We start from the raw sequence: 16,303 nt of genomic DNA on the forward strand, positions 1-16,303 counted from the left end.
AGAAAAAAATGTAATCATAGACAGCGCACTTCACTCCGTCAATAACGCCTAGGTTCTTAGCTACTCTAGCGCTACTCTGGAGAGATTTGGAACTATTATTTATAGCTGACAGCTGGACACTTTTGCAACAGTTCTGCATAAGGAGATTTTGTTCCTTGCCTCTACCTTCCATACTTATTTTGAATGAAAATTATGCCAACTTGACACAAAAAAGTTGTCTTTTTTGACAGTATTTAGAAGAGCGATTTTGTTGTGGTTTTTATAATAATATATTCCTTTATGTACCTACGTAACATATTATCTATGAGACACATGTTGTCGTGAATTTGAAAATGATAAATATGTGGAAAGTTTAATACATATCAGACTGCCGCTAATTCTGCTTCAATTAATATTCATTGCAGCTTATATAGGAAGCCTGCATCTCAAGCAGCACCATAATAGATCAATGTACGTGAAAAAGTTTTCTAGTTAAAAATAAGTCGTCTGAATAGGTCAAGCGCCTTGAATAACTACGTTAATGCCGAGAAGACTTCAGTCCGCGTTTCAGCTTCGCGTGCACAACACACATGCGTCCGTCGTTCTAAAACAAATTGTGAAAATAATTAAACCACACCTGGCAGCATTGGAGAGTGAAATGCAGCCGACTAATGGCAATTCACAAAAAAACGGGGATGGGGACGCGCGAAAAAGTATAAATCTAAATGGAGGTACAGAAAATATTAGCAGTTTTAATCCAAAAGTAGCTGCTAAAGTTCAAAAAACAAGAAGTTTTATGGAGATGTCCTTAACTACGAATCCTGTTAAAAGTTTGAGGAGGAATGACAGAAGAGTTCTGGTTATTTACACAGGCGGTACTATTGGAATGGTCAAAAACAGGGATGGCGGTAAGTTTTGTAAAATTCGTTTATACTGATCAGAGTTTTTGAATATTCTTGTGATAAGAATTGACTTAAATAGCACATTAAAAATATTAAAATGTGTCCGAGAATCCAGTCGTAGCTGGTTCTGCTTGTTTTGGCCAACTAAATCAAACTGTACGAATATAAAAGTAAATCTGGTTCAACCAGTTATTGCTGTTATTTGACATTATACAAAATAATGTAATTAAAGCACTTCTGAGGAACCTTGAGAAAATGTACTTAATTCTCGCGAATCTAAAGCTATAACTTACCAGTCTGCTGTGCAAGGGAGATTTTCGTTTTATTTTATTACTTATATGAATAAATTTTATTCAAATAATCCATGTTTTTTCTGTAGTCTAAATGATATAAAGACACTATCATTAGTTTCGTTTCATTTGTAAGAAAGACGAGTGTGCAAGCTGGCTTTCCTTAACTTTACACTATTAGTTTCCTTAACACTCCTATTAGTTTTACCTTTTTTATAAGGCAACTTTATTACTACCCAGAAAAACTAGTCCTTATTGTTAGCATAAAGTGGTGTGATCTGATTAAGTGCTAGCAATAAACATAAGTATTTCTGAAAACAAAAGTGTAACTTATCGCTGTGAAGTTGGTTACCAGCTTCACAATTACATTATCATAAAAATGTGATCATTGAAAAATAACAAATCTATGATCATGTGATTGAACAAATTCGACGTATATGATCATAATTGTAGGATTACTGTCAGATAGGACAACAAGAAGCAATGTTAGAACTGTACGTATCATTTTCAGGTTACGGTAATAACTGGTTCAATTGAGATCCGGCAAAATACTGAGATTTTAGCTACGAAAGTAAATAGGCAGATCTGACGCAAGGTGGAATGTCATGATTGTGATAACATTTTAGTAAGGAATAAATTGAAATACACCTACCTATATTCGTGGCAGTTTATGTATCTATCCAGATGATTGATTGAAAAAATTGTAAGTTAGATAGGTACAGTTTGTGAAATCCGTGCAAAATATATTCACTTCCTGCAAATCTATTCACAGTCCACTATAACTTGGATCTTTTTAAATCGAGAGTGAATAGACATCTTTTAGGTAAGCATGTTTCATCCTAGACTGCATCATCAGGTGATATTGTGGTCAAATACGTACCTTTTTCCAATAAAAAAGGGAAACCCTTCAATAATTACATATGATGACATATTTATGCAATGTTCCTGTGCAAAACATCATACGCTTTTCTCAGATCATTGCTATTAAATAACAAACCATTGCTATTTAGTTTTGATAATCTTTATTGGTCTTGAACTTTAATAACTAGCTGAAGCCATATCACGAATAAATACCCATTACAGTTTACACGTGTAATACAACATAAACATTATGACGATTTTACCTAGATAAGCTTCTCTCGTAGACACTCTTTGTTTACCTAAATAAAATAAATAAAAAACCGGTTAGAGTCAGACCAACACAAGTCTGCAACCGTCATAATTTCATAGAAGTTTGACGTTTCAAATAACACTTGCACTGCGTGTGCTATCAAAATCGTTGCAGTCTAGGTCTGAGTTTAGTATTTTTTGCTAGGCACCTACGTTTTTTACCAATACGGGATAACTATTTGCAAAATATTATATTGGTTCTATCGTTCATGTTTAAAATAATTTTCATCGAAAATTCTTATTAAGCCTTAGGTACTTTTTTTTTTCATATAAGTAATTGAGTACCTATTTAAAACGGTTTTCTTAACCTTAAAAAGCTATCCAACGACAGTCTGAGTTGTCGTAAGGTTGAAATTAAAATTGAATTATACCTTTACGTATACGGGAGCTAGGGAACTGTTTTTAATTTACCACTCAGTCGGCTTAATGTAATAAATACCAATGTAAAATTCAAATAATTACAGCTCTCTATTACTAACGATCACTGAGCTAAGCTGTGGATGAACGGACACACGGATATGGGGAAACCAAAACATACATTAACACGATAGTAATCAATAACGGGTGTGTAATGTATGGTATAATTTTTTTTGTATATTTTTCATTCGATATAACAACATTTGGTATATTTTTAAAGAGTATAATCATTCATTACATATAACATTTAGTAAAACAACAAAATATATAGGTATTTCGTATATTCATCATTACGTATAACGTTTATTTCGTATATACTACATTTGATATAACACTTATTTATTATAACAATCATATGGTATAATTAATTTTTGATATATAACTCATATTATAAAACTAACTAGCAGTATTAAAAAATAGAAATGGTCAAAAGCCGCGTACAATTTTAACGCCAAGATTATTTAAAATATATTACATTTTTATAAATATATTATTTTTCTGGTATTAAATTTGGAATTATATCTCTAATACGTTCATTTGTTGTTATATCAAACAATAGTTATATAAAATCAGCGTTATTGCAACTAATATTATATAAAAAAATATAGCGATCGATACGCACCCATCAATTACCTAACTACCTATTCGTACGTCACATGTCACACCTTATACCTACACACAACATTTGTTCGTACGCCATGTCATGTGCAAATGTATTGTAATGGTGCACCTTACTGATGTGTCGTTAAAAAATTAAAAATAAAATGCTAAAATCGGAAATATGAAATACTTTAGTATGATGACGGAAATTTTGTAACTTCCATATATATATATTTAATACAGCCAGCGAATAACTCGAGTGTATATATATCTTTGTTCACAGTTCTAATACCACAAAAAGCGGCTTTCGAGAACCTGATCCGAGGATATCCGCAGCTCCACGATCATGCCTTCTGGAGAAGCAGGTTGTCCGAGCCGGGATTCGATACGTCCTTCCTTGTCTTACCAAGTATGTGAGAAAGAATAACTACTGTCATATTTCTACACATGGTCTGATGGTACAGTTAATGATCCATATTCAAAGCACTTCTGAAATAAATTTCTTTTAAAACTTTGGATGATATTTACAGCCCGATTTGAAGAATGAGATACGATAACGATAAGTTCTGGTTTAGATAAGTTCTCATTTAGATATCGTTTGTATGTCGTATAATTGCCAGAAGCAGCTCGATTCGGGCAGCCAATGTCACTTTGACGTTAGAAATATCGTAGATAGATCTTATTGGGATCATAGCGGAATCGAAATAAACGTCAATTTTAACATGTCGTTTAGTTATCGATCTTTTAAAGATCTTTCCAAGACGTGTCTTAATCATTATTCGAATCGGGCTGATAGATGTCGAGAACATTAGGTATAAAATTGTGTTTTTACTCGTATGATCAAACAGGGGCCAAGGATCAGGACTCTCGGATATTCTACAAAATACTGGAGTACGATACACTCTTGGATTCGTCTAACATGACAGAAGCCCAATGGATACAAATTGCGGAAAGTGTTATGGTGAGTGAATTATTTTTTATCAGATCTGGGGGCCTTTCTTTTAACTATACATATTATTTCAGTAGTTTGGTTCAGGAGAAAAAAAAATGAAACAGGCAAAAAAAATTAGATACAAGTATAATATTGCTTACGCTACTCACTTGAAACTGTTTAAAAACCTAACATTCTAAATAATTATTTTGACGACCGTTCTGGCCTAGTGGGCCGATGGTGCCGGGTTCGAATCCCGGTAGTTGCATTTATTTGTGTAATGAACACAGATATTTGTTCCTGAGTCATGAGTGTTTTCTATGTATATGTATGTATATGTATTTATCTATTTACGTATGTATCTCATCGCCTGTTCTCAGTTTGGGGCTAAGTCGACCTGTGTAAGATTTTTCCCAAATATTTATTGATTACATTTTTATTCTATTACAGAAATATTATGAAGAGTATGATGGGTTTATAGTACTGCACGGCACGGATACTATGTCTTATACTGCATCGGCTTTATCATTCATGTTCGAGAACATTGGGAAATGTGTTGTCATCACCGGCTCTCAGGTAATGTAATGCCTAATATAAGTGGATCAGTATAGTATGTACCTACATTAAGTAAGGCGGTAAACAAGACTTTACGAATGAGTGTGAATTGATACCCGAAGCCAAAGGCGAGGGCTTAATTAACACGAGTTCGTAATTCCCGCTCGTGGCACACACAATGTTTTTTGTCACACTTGTGAGGAAAAAAAGTAGAACAAATAAAACCTTTGCCTAATTTCGGACATATATTACTGCTCTAAGTTGAAATTTAGGATTTATGGACCGCGGCAAGTATGATGAAATATTACATTACGATATTTACGATATAAGTGCGAATTACCTATTCGACCCTGTATCGTACAACTCGTGTCGATTTAAAACCCTCCCTTCGATCGCGTTTTAATTTATTGCCATTCGCTTCGAATTTCTTTCTTTTCGCACGTACTCGTATATTCGATAATTACTTACGGCCCTTTAAATTTTAGCTAATTACCGCACTAGGGCAAGGAAAGTAGCACTATATGTACTGTTAAAATACATTATTTACGGAACGCATCACCCTAATAACATCGTGTAATAACACTTTACTACGGGCAATTAATTTCGGCATTGACAGATCGATCATTATAAATGGAAGAAAGAGTAACGTTTATATGTGATGGTGTTATATCAAGGATGTTAAATAAAGAGCGTATTGGCAAGCCCAACAATTTGTAAAGCTGATACCTGCATTCAACATATCAAATTAGCGTGAAGAATTAAGTACTTTCATTTATACTTCACGTCAAGTTTAAAGGAATTTCTGTAATGATTTAATTCAGAATACGCATTGCGAAGAAGAGAAGAATTAATTTTGTTTTGATTTAATGAACAGATACCGATCTTCGAGCCTCGCAGTGACGGATCTGACAACTTCGTATCGTCGTTGCTTATCGCTGGCTGCCTGAACATACCAGAAGTCACCGTGTTCTTTGGGGGCAAACTTTTCAGAGGGAACAGGTTTGCATACTGTATACATACAAGTGCAATATAAACAGGTCATATTGTATAGAAATTTCCGGAATGTCCGTTTTCATTACATTAAGTGTAAGTCTGAAGGACTTCCCTTAAATGGCAAGACAATTATTAAATAGTTTACCACAAGATAAAACAGGTACCTAGGTACCTGCTTAAATTTATTCCTATCTAATTTATGAAAATTACGCTATCTGTTAGATATCATTGAGCTAATACTTCTGTGTGCTGTTAAAATATATAAATAAATATTATTATAGGACATTATTACACAAATTGACTAAGTCCCACAGTAAGCTCAATAAGGCTTGTGTTGAGGGTACTTAGACAACGATATATATAATATATCAATATTTATAAATACTTAAATAGATAGAAAACACCCATGATTCAGGAACAAATATCCATGCTCATCACACGAATAAGTGCCCTTACCAGGATTTGAACCCGGGACCATCAGCTTCGTAGGCAGGGTCACTACCAACTAGGCCAAACCGGTCGTCTAAAATGTCTTAAAACTGTCTAGATATGAAGTAGACCCCTAATATTTTATAACGGGTGAATGAAGCCCTTAATTCCTGTATATTTATTCAACTTTTAAGATAATTTAAAATAAAAAATTATGTTAAGTGTCGGCATTATAAGGCAATGTCTGCTACCGACTGTTTGTAAAATTATTGCAAACTCTTTATAGGGTTCGCAAGATCTCGGCCTTCAATCTCTACGCCTTCGACTCCCCCAACTGTCCTCCTCTGGTCGAGGTGGGGATCGATATAGAGTTCAACAAAAAGGCTGTGTTTAAGCCAACAACCATAGAGAAGTGCCACTTGCACGCGAAACTGTGCAGAAATGTGGGACTGCTGAGGATATTTCCTAGTATCAGCTCTTCGGTCATTAATGCTTTCTGTCAGCCTCCTATTGAGGGTAAGTAAAAAGGTGGAGTTTGTCAGACCTACTTTTAAGGTCGCCTTAGAGACAATACCCGATAAAATACACTTGGTTGAATTTTGAGTGCATGTGCTCAGGTTTAAGGTTTCTCAGGCGGCATGCTTTAGTTATATGCATTGCTTATATTTTGAAAACACCAGGACATTTGTTTTTCTGTAATAAGAAAAGTTGTTATAAACATAGTTAGTTGGTAGTTGTTGTTATAATGGTGTATAGTCAAGTACAGAAAAACGGACTTCCTCAAGGCTCGGTCTTGGCTGCTCTCCTCTTTAATATCTATACCCGTGAGTTCACATGCCCGCTACAAAATGCGGCATTTCTGAACGCTGATGATTTTGCTCGCACAGTTCAAACTAAGAACTTCGAAACTGAGGAAACTGTACTAATGCAACACTTACTAGCTACAGAAGTTCACAACTGTGCAAAATAAACTTCATACGCTCAGACATACTGCTGCTGCTGCTGCAGCTGCTTGCATTCCTGAATGTACTACTTATACAAATTCTATATACTTCACAGGCGTAGTAATAGAAAGCTATGGTGCCGGCAATATTCCTTCAAACCGTCAAGACCTGTTCAACGAAATAAAGGATGCTGTTAAACGCGGAGTGATTTTCGTCAACATAACCCAGTGCACCACGGGTTCGGTGGCTTCACCCCTCTATGAGACTGGCAGGGTATGTACAGACGATTTAGACCTCTTCAACTATATAGAAAAAGCCGCCAAATCGTCAGCATCACTCACTGCACCACGGGCTATTTGATTTCGCTCTCGCTAATTATGATACTGGAAGGGATCGATTCGAATAGGTAAGTCAATGTTGAGGATAGTGACCGCAGACCGCAGTTTCTACGTGATTTGGTTGATTTCATAAAATTGGAAAACTTCAACCCAATCAAAGTAACTCAGAAGAAATAGCGTCTATGATTCGGTAAAAGATTGGACGTGTCTGCTAAGCTCAGATTAATCTTCAAAGCGTCGATGTTTTGCTCCATCTAACCGTTTACTGGCCACACATCCCGTAAGTTCTATAAAAGTAACTAGCGACCAGTCCCGACTGCGCAAGGGTAACACAAAACCGTAACAATTTATAAACCTTCCTCAAGAATCACTCTATCAAAACCACTTGAAAATCCGTTTGGTAGTTTTTAAGTTACCTACTCGTGAACATACATACAGACGCGTGCGGGGGACTGTGTTTTATAAGGTGTATTGAAAGTACCTAATAAGAGATTTGTGAAATACTTTGGGCTTCATTTATTTTGTGTCTAGTTGACAGATTAATTGACTGTGTGTTTTTTTTTTCAGCTTTTAGCGTCTTGTGGAGTTGTGTCCGGCTACGATATGACGCCTGAAGCAGCTCTCACCAAGTTATCCTACGTGCTATCTAAGACTGAATTTACTTATAAGGAGAAAACTGAGGTACTCATAATGCAATATTGTAACTTTATGACAAGCAAATTTACATTTTATGACAACTACTCTTTCAAGATAAACTGACTTTTATATATATAACAGGAAATTCCAAGGCAGATATAACAGTACCGATACAAATGCAATTCTATTCTAAAAGACTTGTTTAAGAGCGTCTAACTAAAGTCGTGCGCAATTTGCTTTTGCTATGTACAAAGTACCTACTACTGTACACTGGTACTAGCTTAGTACATTGATTAACTTAATAATCTATTACTCTACTTATCACTTGTGTTTATAATCTACTCATAAAAGAGTTAGAAGGTACAGTTATCTAAATATGATCTTGTTTACGACTAACGATATTTGTAGGTGACTTCCGCAAGCAAACATACAATTATTTTTATCAGGAAGGTTCATTGTTATATCGGTACAATCTACGTAACTTGGTTGTTACATTTGATGATTTGTTTGCTTATTTCAATAATCTAGGATGCTTCCATAATTCATGTCCCTTTAGGACCAAAAAAAGTACTTTCTCTATGCTTTAATATTTACGACATCTGCTAACTTTTTTTAAAGTAAGCGAAATGTTGAAACGAAAACGTGTGACATGATAACAGAGGAAATTTTGAGCTGGAGACAATATAAGTAATTATATTTACGACCGGTCTGGCCTAGTAACTAGTGACCCTGCCTATGAAGCCGATGGTCCTGGGTTCGAATCCCGGTAAGGGCATATGTATTTGTGTGATGAGCACAGATATATATTCCTGAGTCATGGGTGTTTTCTATATATTTAAGTATTTGTATATCATATATATCTTTGTCTGAGTACCTACAACACCAGCCTTCTTGGGCTTACCGTGGGACGTAGTCAATCTGTGTAAGTATGTCATATTATATTTATTTATTTATTTAAATACATTATGTGAAACAGTGAATCCTTATCTACACATCTATTAGGTTTGACATCATAGCGCATAAAAAATGATAAATTCTCGAGGTAACCTTTTAACTCTATAAATATGTTTTCATTTCAGCTGATGTCAACCAATATACGGGGTGAATTGACCAACACATCATCAATAGCCATTGAGGTAATAAAATACTGCTTTAAGTATATTAAGAACGATATAGTAGTTAGTTCGATAAGTGAACAAGTTGTTTTCGAGATTGCCTGTAGGAAACTTCCAGCGTACATCGCTTTTCGTTAGGTTCATGGCTATTTTAATTCCACTCTGTTTTTATTTATGTACTTAACATTATAATCTTCACTTTATTCTGTATTAGTTTCTTGATTTTTGCCATCGTGAAAGAGTACTGGTGGTCGCATGAAACAAAATTACTACGCTCCGCCTCGGTGGTAAAAATCGCGCTTCATATCTAGTTTTTTTTTGTTTTAAAAATTCACTTTTTTTTATCTAGTCCTTTTTTTACCTAAGCCGTTGTTTTAGTAGGCAAGTAAATCTAATCTCTGGAGGTACAATCAATCACCACCGCTCTAGTTTGTATATAAATTATAGACCATGTTGTTCATGAAGACGCGTGCCTTGAAATGTAATGTCATGTGATTAAAGGTTAGATTTGACCAATCTGCGCGTCATCGTGGATGACACGAACAGTATTATGATATTTACGATTATCACATATTGTGTCCTATTCAGATGGAACAATTGGTTACGGTTTTGATCTCATTTAGATACGACCTTGAAGATTACTTGATTGATGTATGCGAAATGAAGTGAATTTCGTGTGTTAGATGCGCGCTAACGGGTCATCCATAAATTACGTCACACGAATTTCATGATTTTTTTGACCCCCTCTTTATTGTCACATTTAGCATCCCCCCTCCCTAGAGTGTGACGTAACATTTGGAATTTTTGTTTTACGAAATCAGCATTATATATTTATTGATATTTTAATGAAAATAATATTTAAATAAATTTGACACAAAACACGAAACCGACTAAGATTTAAATTTCATGAATAAAAACGATTTATCACTGCAAAATGTCAAAAACGCATTATTTAACTGTACAGCAAATACGAAAAAAACAGAACATAGTTCTGTTACAGGTGAATTTAAAGTTATGTCACAAAGTTTGTGACCCCTCCTTTCCACTTGTCACAACGTGTCACATTTTCATGACCCTCCCCCTAACCGGGTGACATAACATGATTACCCCCAATCACCAAGGCGATCGTCAACGTCGCATCAAAACCATATCAAGTGGTTTGATCTGAATCGGTCTCCTTGTCAACACCAGTCCACCAACACCTTTACGTAGGTATTTGTTGATTCAACGCGAGCAAACATCCCTGTATTATGCAACTTAAAATAAAGTTTGTTTGATTACTTTTAGCGTGATAATAATTTAATTTATGGTTAAATCATAATTACTTATCTTTTCTTGATAATGGAACCAACTCATTACTTCCATGAAATTTCATTTATTGTCACTAAAGAAAATACGCTGTCCAGATAGATTTTCGTACAATATAATTATGTGCGTGCAATAAAGATGGCAATAGACGGGTAAATGTATGAAAATCTATCTAGAAACCGCCTCTGCTATAACCAAAAAACTCTAAAATTTACACCTAAATAGAGGTTTTTTTTTAATATTTTGTCGACCGACGACAGGTGAACTATTTAGACATATTTTCAAGCGTGAGTCAATGATCATCGTTTGGTCTTCATTTCAATAGGAAACAATATCCATCGGAAAAGGAAAGGGGACGACCGATTCCGATTCCGATCCATACAAACGTAGTTCCCATTTCCCTCTCTAGATATTAACATTATAGAAAGTATTTTAACACATACTTGTGTCATAGCAGAGCTCTAGTTTATACATAACACATCAAATTGTGTCGAAATATGTTCAATAATGTTGATATCCAAAGAGAAAAATTGCGATTTTGGGGCGGTCGGCGGTCGTCCACTTTCGTCTTAAGATACCTACTCAACAATGAGGACAAATACTTTTCATAATCTTCTAATCATCATCATAATTTAAGAGCCTGGCGAGTGTCCATAGAGAATACTTACGCTAGTTTTCGCGATCCCTGGCCGAGGCCAGGTCCTTGTAAGACACAACATCTACTTTTTATTTTAGTTGTTTTATAGATGATGCTTATAGCATAATGTTCTGGTGTCCTATAGCTGTTATTCGCACAGGCGTTAACTTACCTATAGTGTTACGTAAATACGTGATGGCATTAACAGTAACCTTGTAATGAGATAGATGTGTTTGATATTGGCAGGTCACGCACACGCTTGTTATTCTCGAAGGAGGTGTGGCTGTGACGTTACAAGTTTCTACGACATTTTGAAAACGATCATAACAAAGTTCTTAAGGGATTATTACTATTATTAAGCAAACAAATGTGAAACTAATGTGTACCCAAAAAATGGTCCCACTTACTTACTACTTGGTATTTCGGAGGTTTTCTAGGAGATACGTACTTTCTCACTTATATTTTATAGCCACTTTTTAGTTAATTTTTGTTTATGTATTTTATTTCGGAACATATTAACACCACTACACACATTTTACACTAGTGAACTAGTTTTTTACCATCATATTTTGATTTACCCAACTGAACCGTGATCTGGGTTCTGGCAGAATATCAGTGCTTTGCTCGAAAGAGTAAAGCGTAGGTATAGCTGAATCGGAACCTCTTTTGTTTTTGCTGCAATGCACAAAGCGTCCTAAAGCCCGAACAGAAATATATGATCGCTGTCAAGAGGGTGCTGTATTTCTCATGTATAGGTTGACAGTTCAGTTTAGTATGAAAAAATTAGTTCCAATGAAATTCCGCAATATGGCGCGTGATCATATCACTACTGGTCAGGTTTTGCAAGTAAATCCATTTCTCGTGTTTAGTGATATTATTTTTTCCTATTAATTAAATTATGTACTTTAGTTTTATTCTGTTACATTGTATTTGTAAATTGCGTGATTCTGCAGCATTCAAATAAACGTTTCTCGATTAGTAAAGGGATCACACTAATATTATGTTGTTTACATGTTTCGGCTTTTACGATCACACCCAACATCGCGCCAGAATTATAAAATTATGTAAAAATAAATACAGTTTACTATTTTTATTATATAATCAGACTGATAACCTTTGTAGGGTCATTCAACGCATCAATTCAAAGTCAGGGTTATCAATAATGTTTTCGTTGATGATGATTGGGGTTAACATTATATTATAATTTATAACAAAAGTAGTTCGTATTGTCTTAACCATAGATCTTAACTTAATTTTAGAATCGTGTCCAAATTTCTCTACAAAGTTCCTACTCTCGACTGTAGGCTTGCTACCAACGCCTTGAAAGAGAAGGGAATTCCTACTTGCAGATACTTTTTAAGTAAATAATGCTCGCGTAAATTAGGTTCATAGTACGCAAGAGAATTGATTGTAATATTAATAGAGAGGTAAAGTGTAACCCCCTTATTCATAAACGTCTACTAAAGTTGACAAGAAGCTAACAACCGTTTGTCCCTTTCCGACGTATTGGTATGATAGAAAGGGACAAACGATTATTAGCGGCTTGTCAACTTGAATAGGGGGGTAAGAAAAAGTTTGACATCCAAAACACATGGCGCTGTACTGTCCCATATGTTTTGCGGTCACTGAAATGTCAAACGTTAACTTTTGGCACGAAATTGTCAGATTGTACACATTTAATCTATCAATGTCAATCACATCATTGATAGTACAGTCGAGTTCATAAATAAATATGGAAAAAAATGTATACATATATATGAACTCGACTGTACGATCATACACGTAGTGCGAGTGCAATGTTTTGTTGTTTGTGTTCACGAATATTTACAATGCATTCGCTCGATGTGGACACACCTTAACATTAAATTACTTTCTATTGCGTCCGTTTACACGTGACTCCGTGTCTTTATTTTCAGGACAGCACTCTAGTGGACGCTTTGGCTGCGAGTCTAAACATTCAGTCACCCAAGAAACTAATAGAAGTGACGGAGAAAGTATTTAATTCCCTTCTTCTATATTCTATAGAACACGATGATCTTATAGCTGTCAAAAAGATGCTGGGTGAGTTGCATGTGTAAATTGGCAGGTGCTATAAATAATACTGTTTACATTGTTAGTGTCTAACCATAAGTAAGCGCCGACATGCCCTGGCGGATACCTTTTGAACACCAGATATTTTTAGTTGTCATTATTAGCCTACTTTAAACTAACTTTCTTGGAATTATATTATTTTCATCATAGGTAATTACTGAGAGACACAGTTATTCGAATATTGAATGCAGTAAGGCTTAACGTCATAACGGTCAAACGTTCAAGTACACTTCTTATTAATTAATTTTTTAATTAAATATAAATGTGTGTATGATTTTAATTTACCCGAATTACTTAATAATTTTAATTTAACTTAACATTTTTTTTTATTTGTATGCTTTTATTTTAATCTAATGTAGATCAAGTAAATAATTGTTAATTTTATATTTAATTTCACCTGAGTATTTTATTTCTGACATGTAAAATTGTATATGTTACCAATAAAAGAGTATGAGTATGAGTATAACGGCTATAGCTTGTTTTTAGATATGGGGGCAGACGTGAATACGCAAAACTCGGAAGGCAGGAGTCCTCTCCACGAGGCCATACTAAAAGGAAAGCATACCATAGTAGAATATTTGTTAAGGAACGGCGCTAATGTGCATTTAAAAACAAGGCAAGTATTTTCTGATCCGTGGCACGCTGACAGGTTTTTAATAGAGATGTTTAGAAAGCAAACAGCCATGTAAAAGAATTCTTACAACAATTGACACAAAAAGGGTCTAAAGTTTCCTATATTACCTACTACATAAACTTTTACAAATAAATGTAAATGTAAATTATACATATTTCATTGTGAACTACACGAAAATAGAGTAACAAAACATATAAAGAGCATTGCTTGAGACTATTTTATTGTCTAGGAAACAAAATCTGCCGAATTTTTATCTTAAAAACTCACAAACTATGAGATATTTATTTGTGTGTTTATCACCATTATGAGAAGCAAAATAATAATTAAAACATAGATTGTACTATTCAATCGATGACACTTTGGTTCAATAACTTTTAAAACTGTGAAGTCTTCAGACTTCCTATATTTTATATAAATTAAAGAACATCTTCAATGTACGCCATCATCATTGTAATTGCTGTTGCTTCTCATGTCTTAAACATAACAAAATTCGTAATACATTGCGTCTTAGAATAATCTTTAAAGTGTGCTTAAAATCAAAACAATAGGTAGTTATTTTTAAAAGTCGCTGATCGCTAAACAAATATTTGAGGAGTACAGCCTACAGTTTACTTTTTCGCTCCTGTTACATGCTCCACCCGGTATGGCAAGCCTGTCAAGGCTTTTAAATTATAATTTCGTTTACCTATTTTTGGCCCAACCTATAATGAGCTGTTTATCTCTTATTATCAAATATCGTTCATCAGTCCCAACGTTTAATAAAAAACATCGCGAGAAAACCATATTAATACCAATAAGGCCTACTTTTCAATTGCCACTTGTTCAGTATGCCGGCACCTCAGGACGAGTAAGGTGATCATGTAGGTAACTACTTTTTTTTTTTTTTACTTTTAAAAAACTACTTAGTCGTTTTTAAGGCGTTCGGGTGTGAAAACGATTGCTTTCTTTAGATGCGGCGAATCTGCGCTAATAACGGCGATTCACCGCGACGATTTAGACCTCATAGAGCTGCTCCAACAATGCGGCGCTCATCTGTCAAGTGTGGACCATAAGTCCGTCTCCGAGCTGCTGTCTCTGGCAGCTAGAACTGGGGCGGTCAGCAAAATTGAGGCGCTGAGGAAGGCGGGCGCGAATCTGAATGATGTGGATGAGCTGAAGCAGACGCCGCTACATAAGGTAATGGTTGACAATGCTCACCTGTCGAGTGTTAAATCAGATTATAGTTCTCCACGAGTCAGGCGTCCATCTGAAGGACAAACGATTTCATCTCTATTTCATCTATATCTAACCTGAGAGCTCAGCCATATATTTTTTTCCTCGAAGTTAATTTCAAAATTATAACCACTATTCGCAATCAATGCAAAATGTATCAATCAACCTGTCGGGAACGTAGCCCCAGCATACTTTATGAATTATGATGTATGGGCGGGTATAGTGCATAAACTGCCAAAGCTTTTTTGAATTTCAGGTAATTTTCGGGCTTTGGTATGATGAAAATATGGGTTATTTTCGTTATTAACCCATAAATCCGAAGTAATTCCAAAATACGCTTTACGTATAAATATAGTATAGTAGGTAAATATGAATTTTATGAAATGTTTTTTTTTTATGGTACGGGAAATACTGTCTTTACTATAAGGGCACATAGGGCGTGTGCCCAGGGCCTCCATCTTCAGGGGGCCTCCAAGGACAGACAGTAACAGTATATTTGATTACTCATAATAAATAGAAGATCATAGTAGAAAAATGTTAGTTTAATTCGCTTTCTTCACTTTCCAAAAGGGCCCCTAATTCGTATGAGCCCCAGCACTTCATAAAATTCATATTATGTATACATGCTTGTTGTATAGTAGGACAGTGAGTTTATCGGATATTGCTCGTGTTGCACAATATGCAGAATGAAAATGTTTACTTCTTTATTTCAAACCACTTCTTTGTTCCACAGGCGGTTCTCTGCAACTTCCCCGTGATGGTGTCGTACCTGATGCAGCATGGCGCGGACTCGAGCCTGCAAGACCTTCTCGGCCATACAGCTCTGGACTACGCCGTCAAGTTGAACAGGAATGATATCGTTGACGTGTTGAATAAACCTGTATGAAATGCTGTGGAACTGTTATCGAGTCTTTATTCGACCAAAAACGTACCTAGAGTTTAGTTAGTTATGGCTGTGATAGACGAACGTTTTTTGCTAATTCGGCTACGGAACTCTATACAGGTAGAAAAGAAACCTCAATTCATGTGCAATAAATTTATCTTATTTACGTTGTGGATTAAGTACCTTGATACTGTTATACCTATTTATCTCTTACTCGTATAACAAGGCCAATGAGAAAT

The 16,303-nt window shown here is 35.2% G+C and overlaps 1 protein-coding gene across 3 annotated transcripts; it reads left to right on the forward strand.

The window, feature by feature from the left end:
* The first annotated feature begins 220 nt into the window (after positions 1-220).
* LOC133528056 (L-asparaginase 1-like) lies at positions 221-16,079 on the forward strand. Of its 3 annotated transcripts, XM_061865263.1 has the most exons (14): positions 222-887; positions 3,642-3,767; positions 4,207-4,319; positions 4,740-4,865; positions 5,719-5,843; positions 6,553-6,782; positions 7,326-7,483; positions 8,116-8,229; positions 9,264-9,320; positions 13,161-13,305; positions 13,822-13,951; positions 14,920-14,964; positions 15,120-15,145; positions 15,915-16,079. In XM_061865263.1, exons 1-13 carry the CDS (start codon positions 521-523, stop codon positions 15,142-15,144), a joined length of 1,761 nt encoding a protein of 586 aa, XP_061721247.1. In that variant the 5' UTR covers positions 222-520; the 3' UTR covers position 15,145; positions 15,915-16,079. The 3 variants fall into 3 exon arrangements, with proteins under 3 accessions (XP_061721246.1, XP_061721247.1, XP_061721248.1); XM_061865262.1 differs by having other exon boundaries at positions 221-887; positions 14,920-15,145; XM_061865264.1 differs by lacking the exons at positions 14,920-14,964; positions 15,120-15,145 and having other exon boundaries at positions 223-887.
* Positions 16,080-16,303: the final 224 nt, after the last annotated feature.

The sequence above is a fragment of the Cydia pomonella genome, chromosome 19 (genome assembly GCF_033807575.1).
Source record: "Cydia pomonella isolate Wapato2018A chromosome 19, ilCydPomo1, whole genome shotgun sequence".
Taxonomy (NCBI): Eukaryota; Metazoa; Arthropoda; class Insecta; order Lepidoptera; family Tortricidae; genus Cydia; species Cydia pomonella.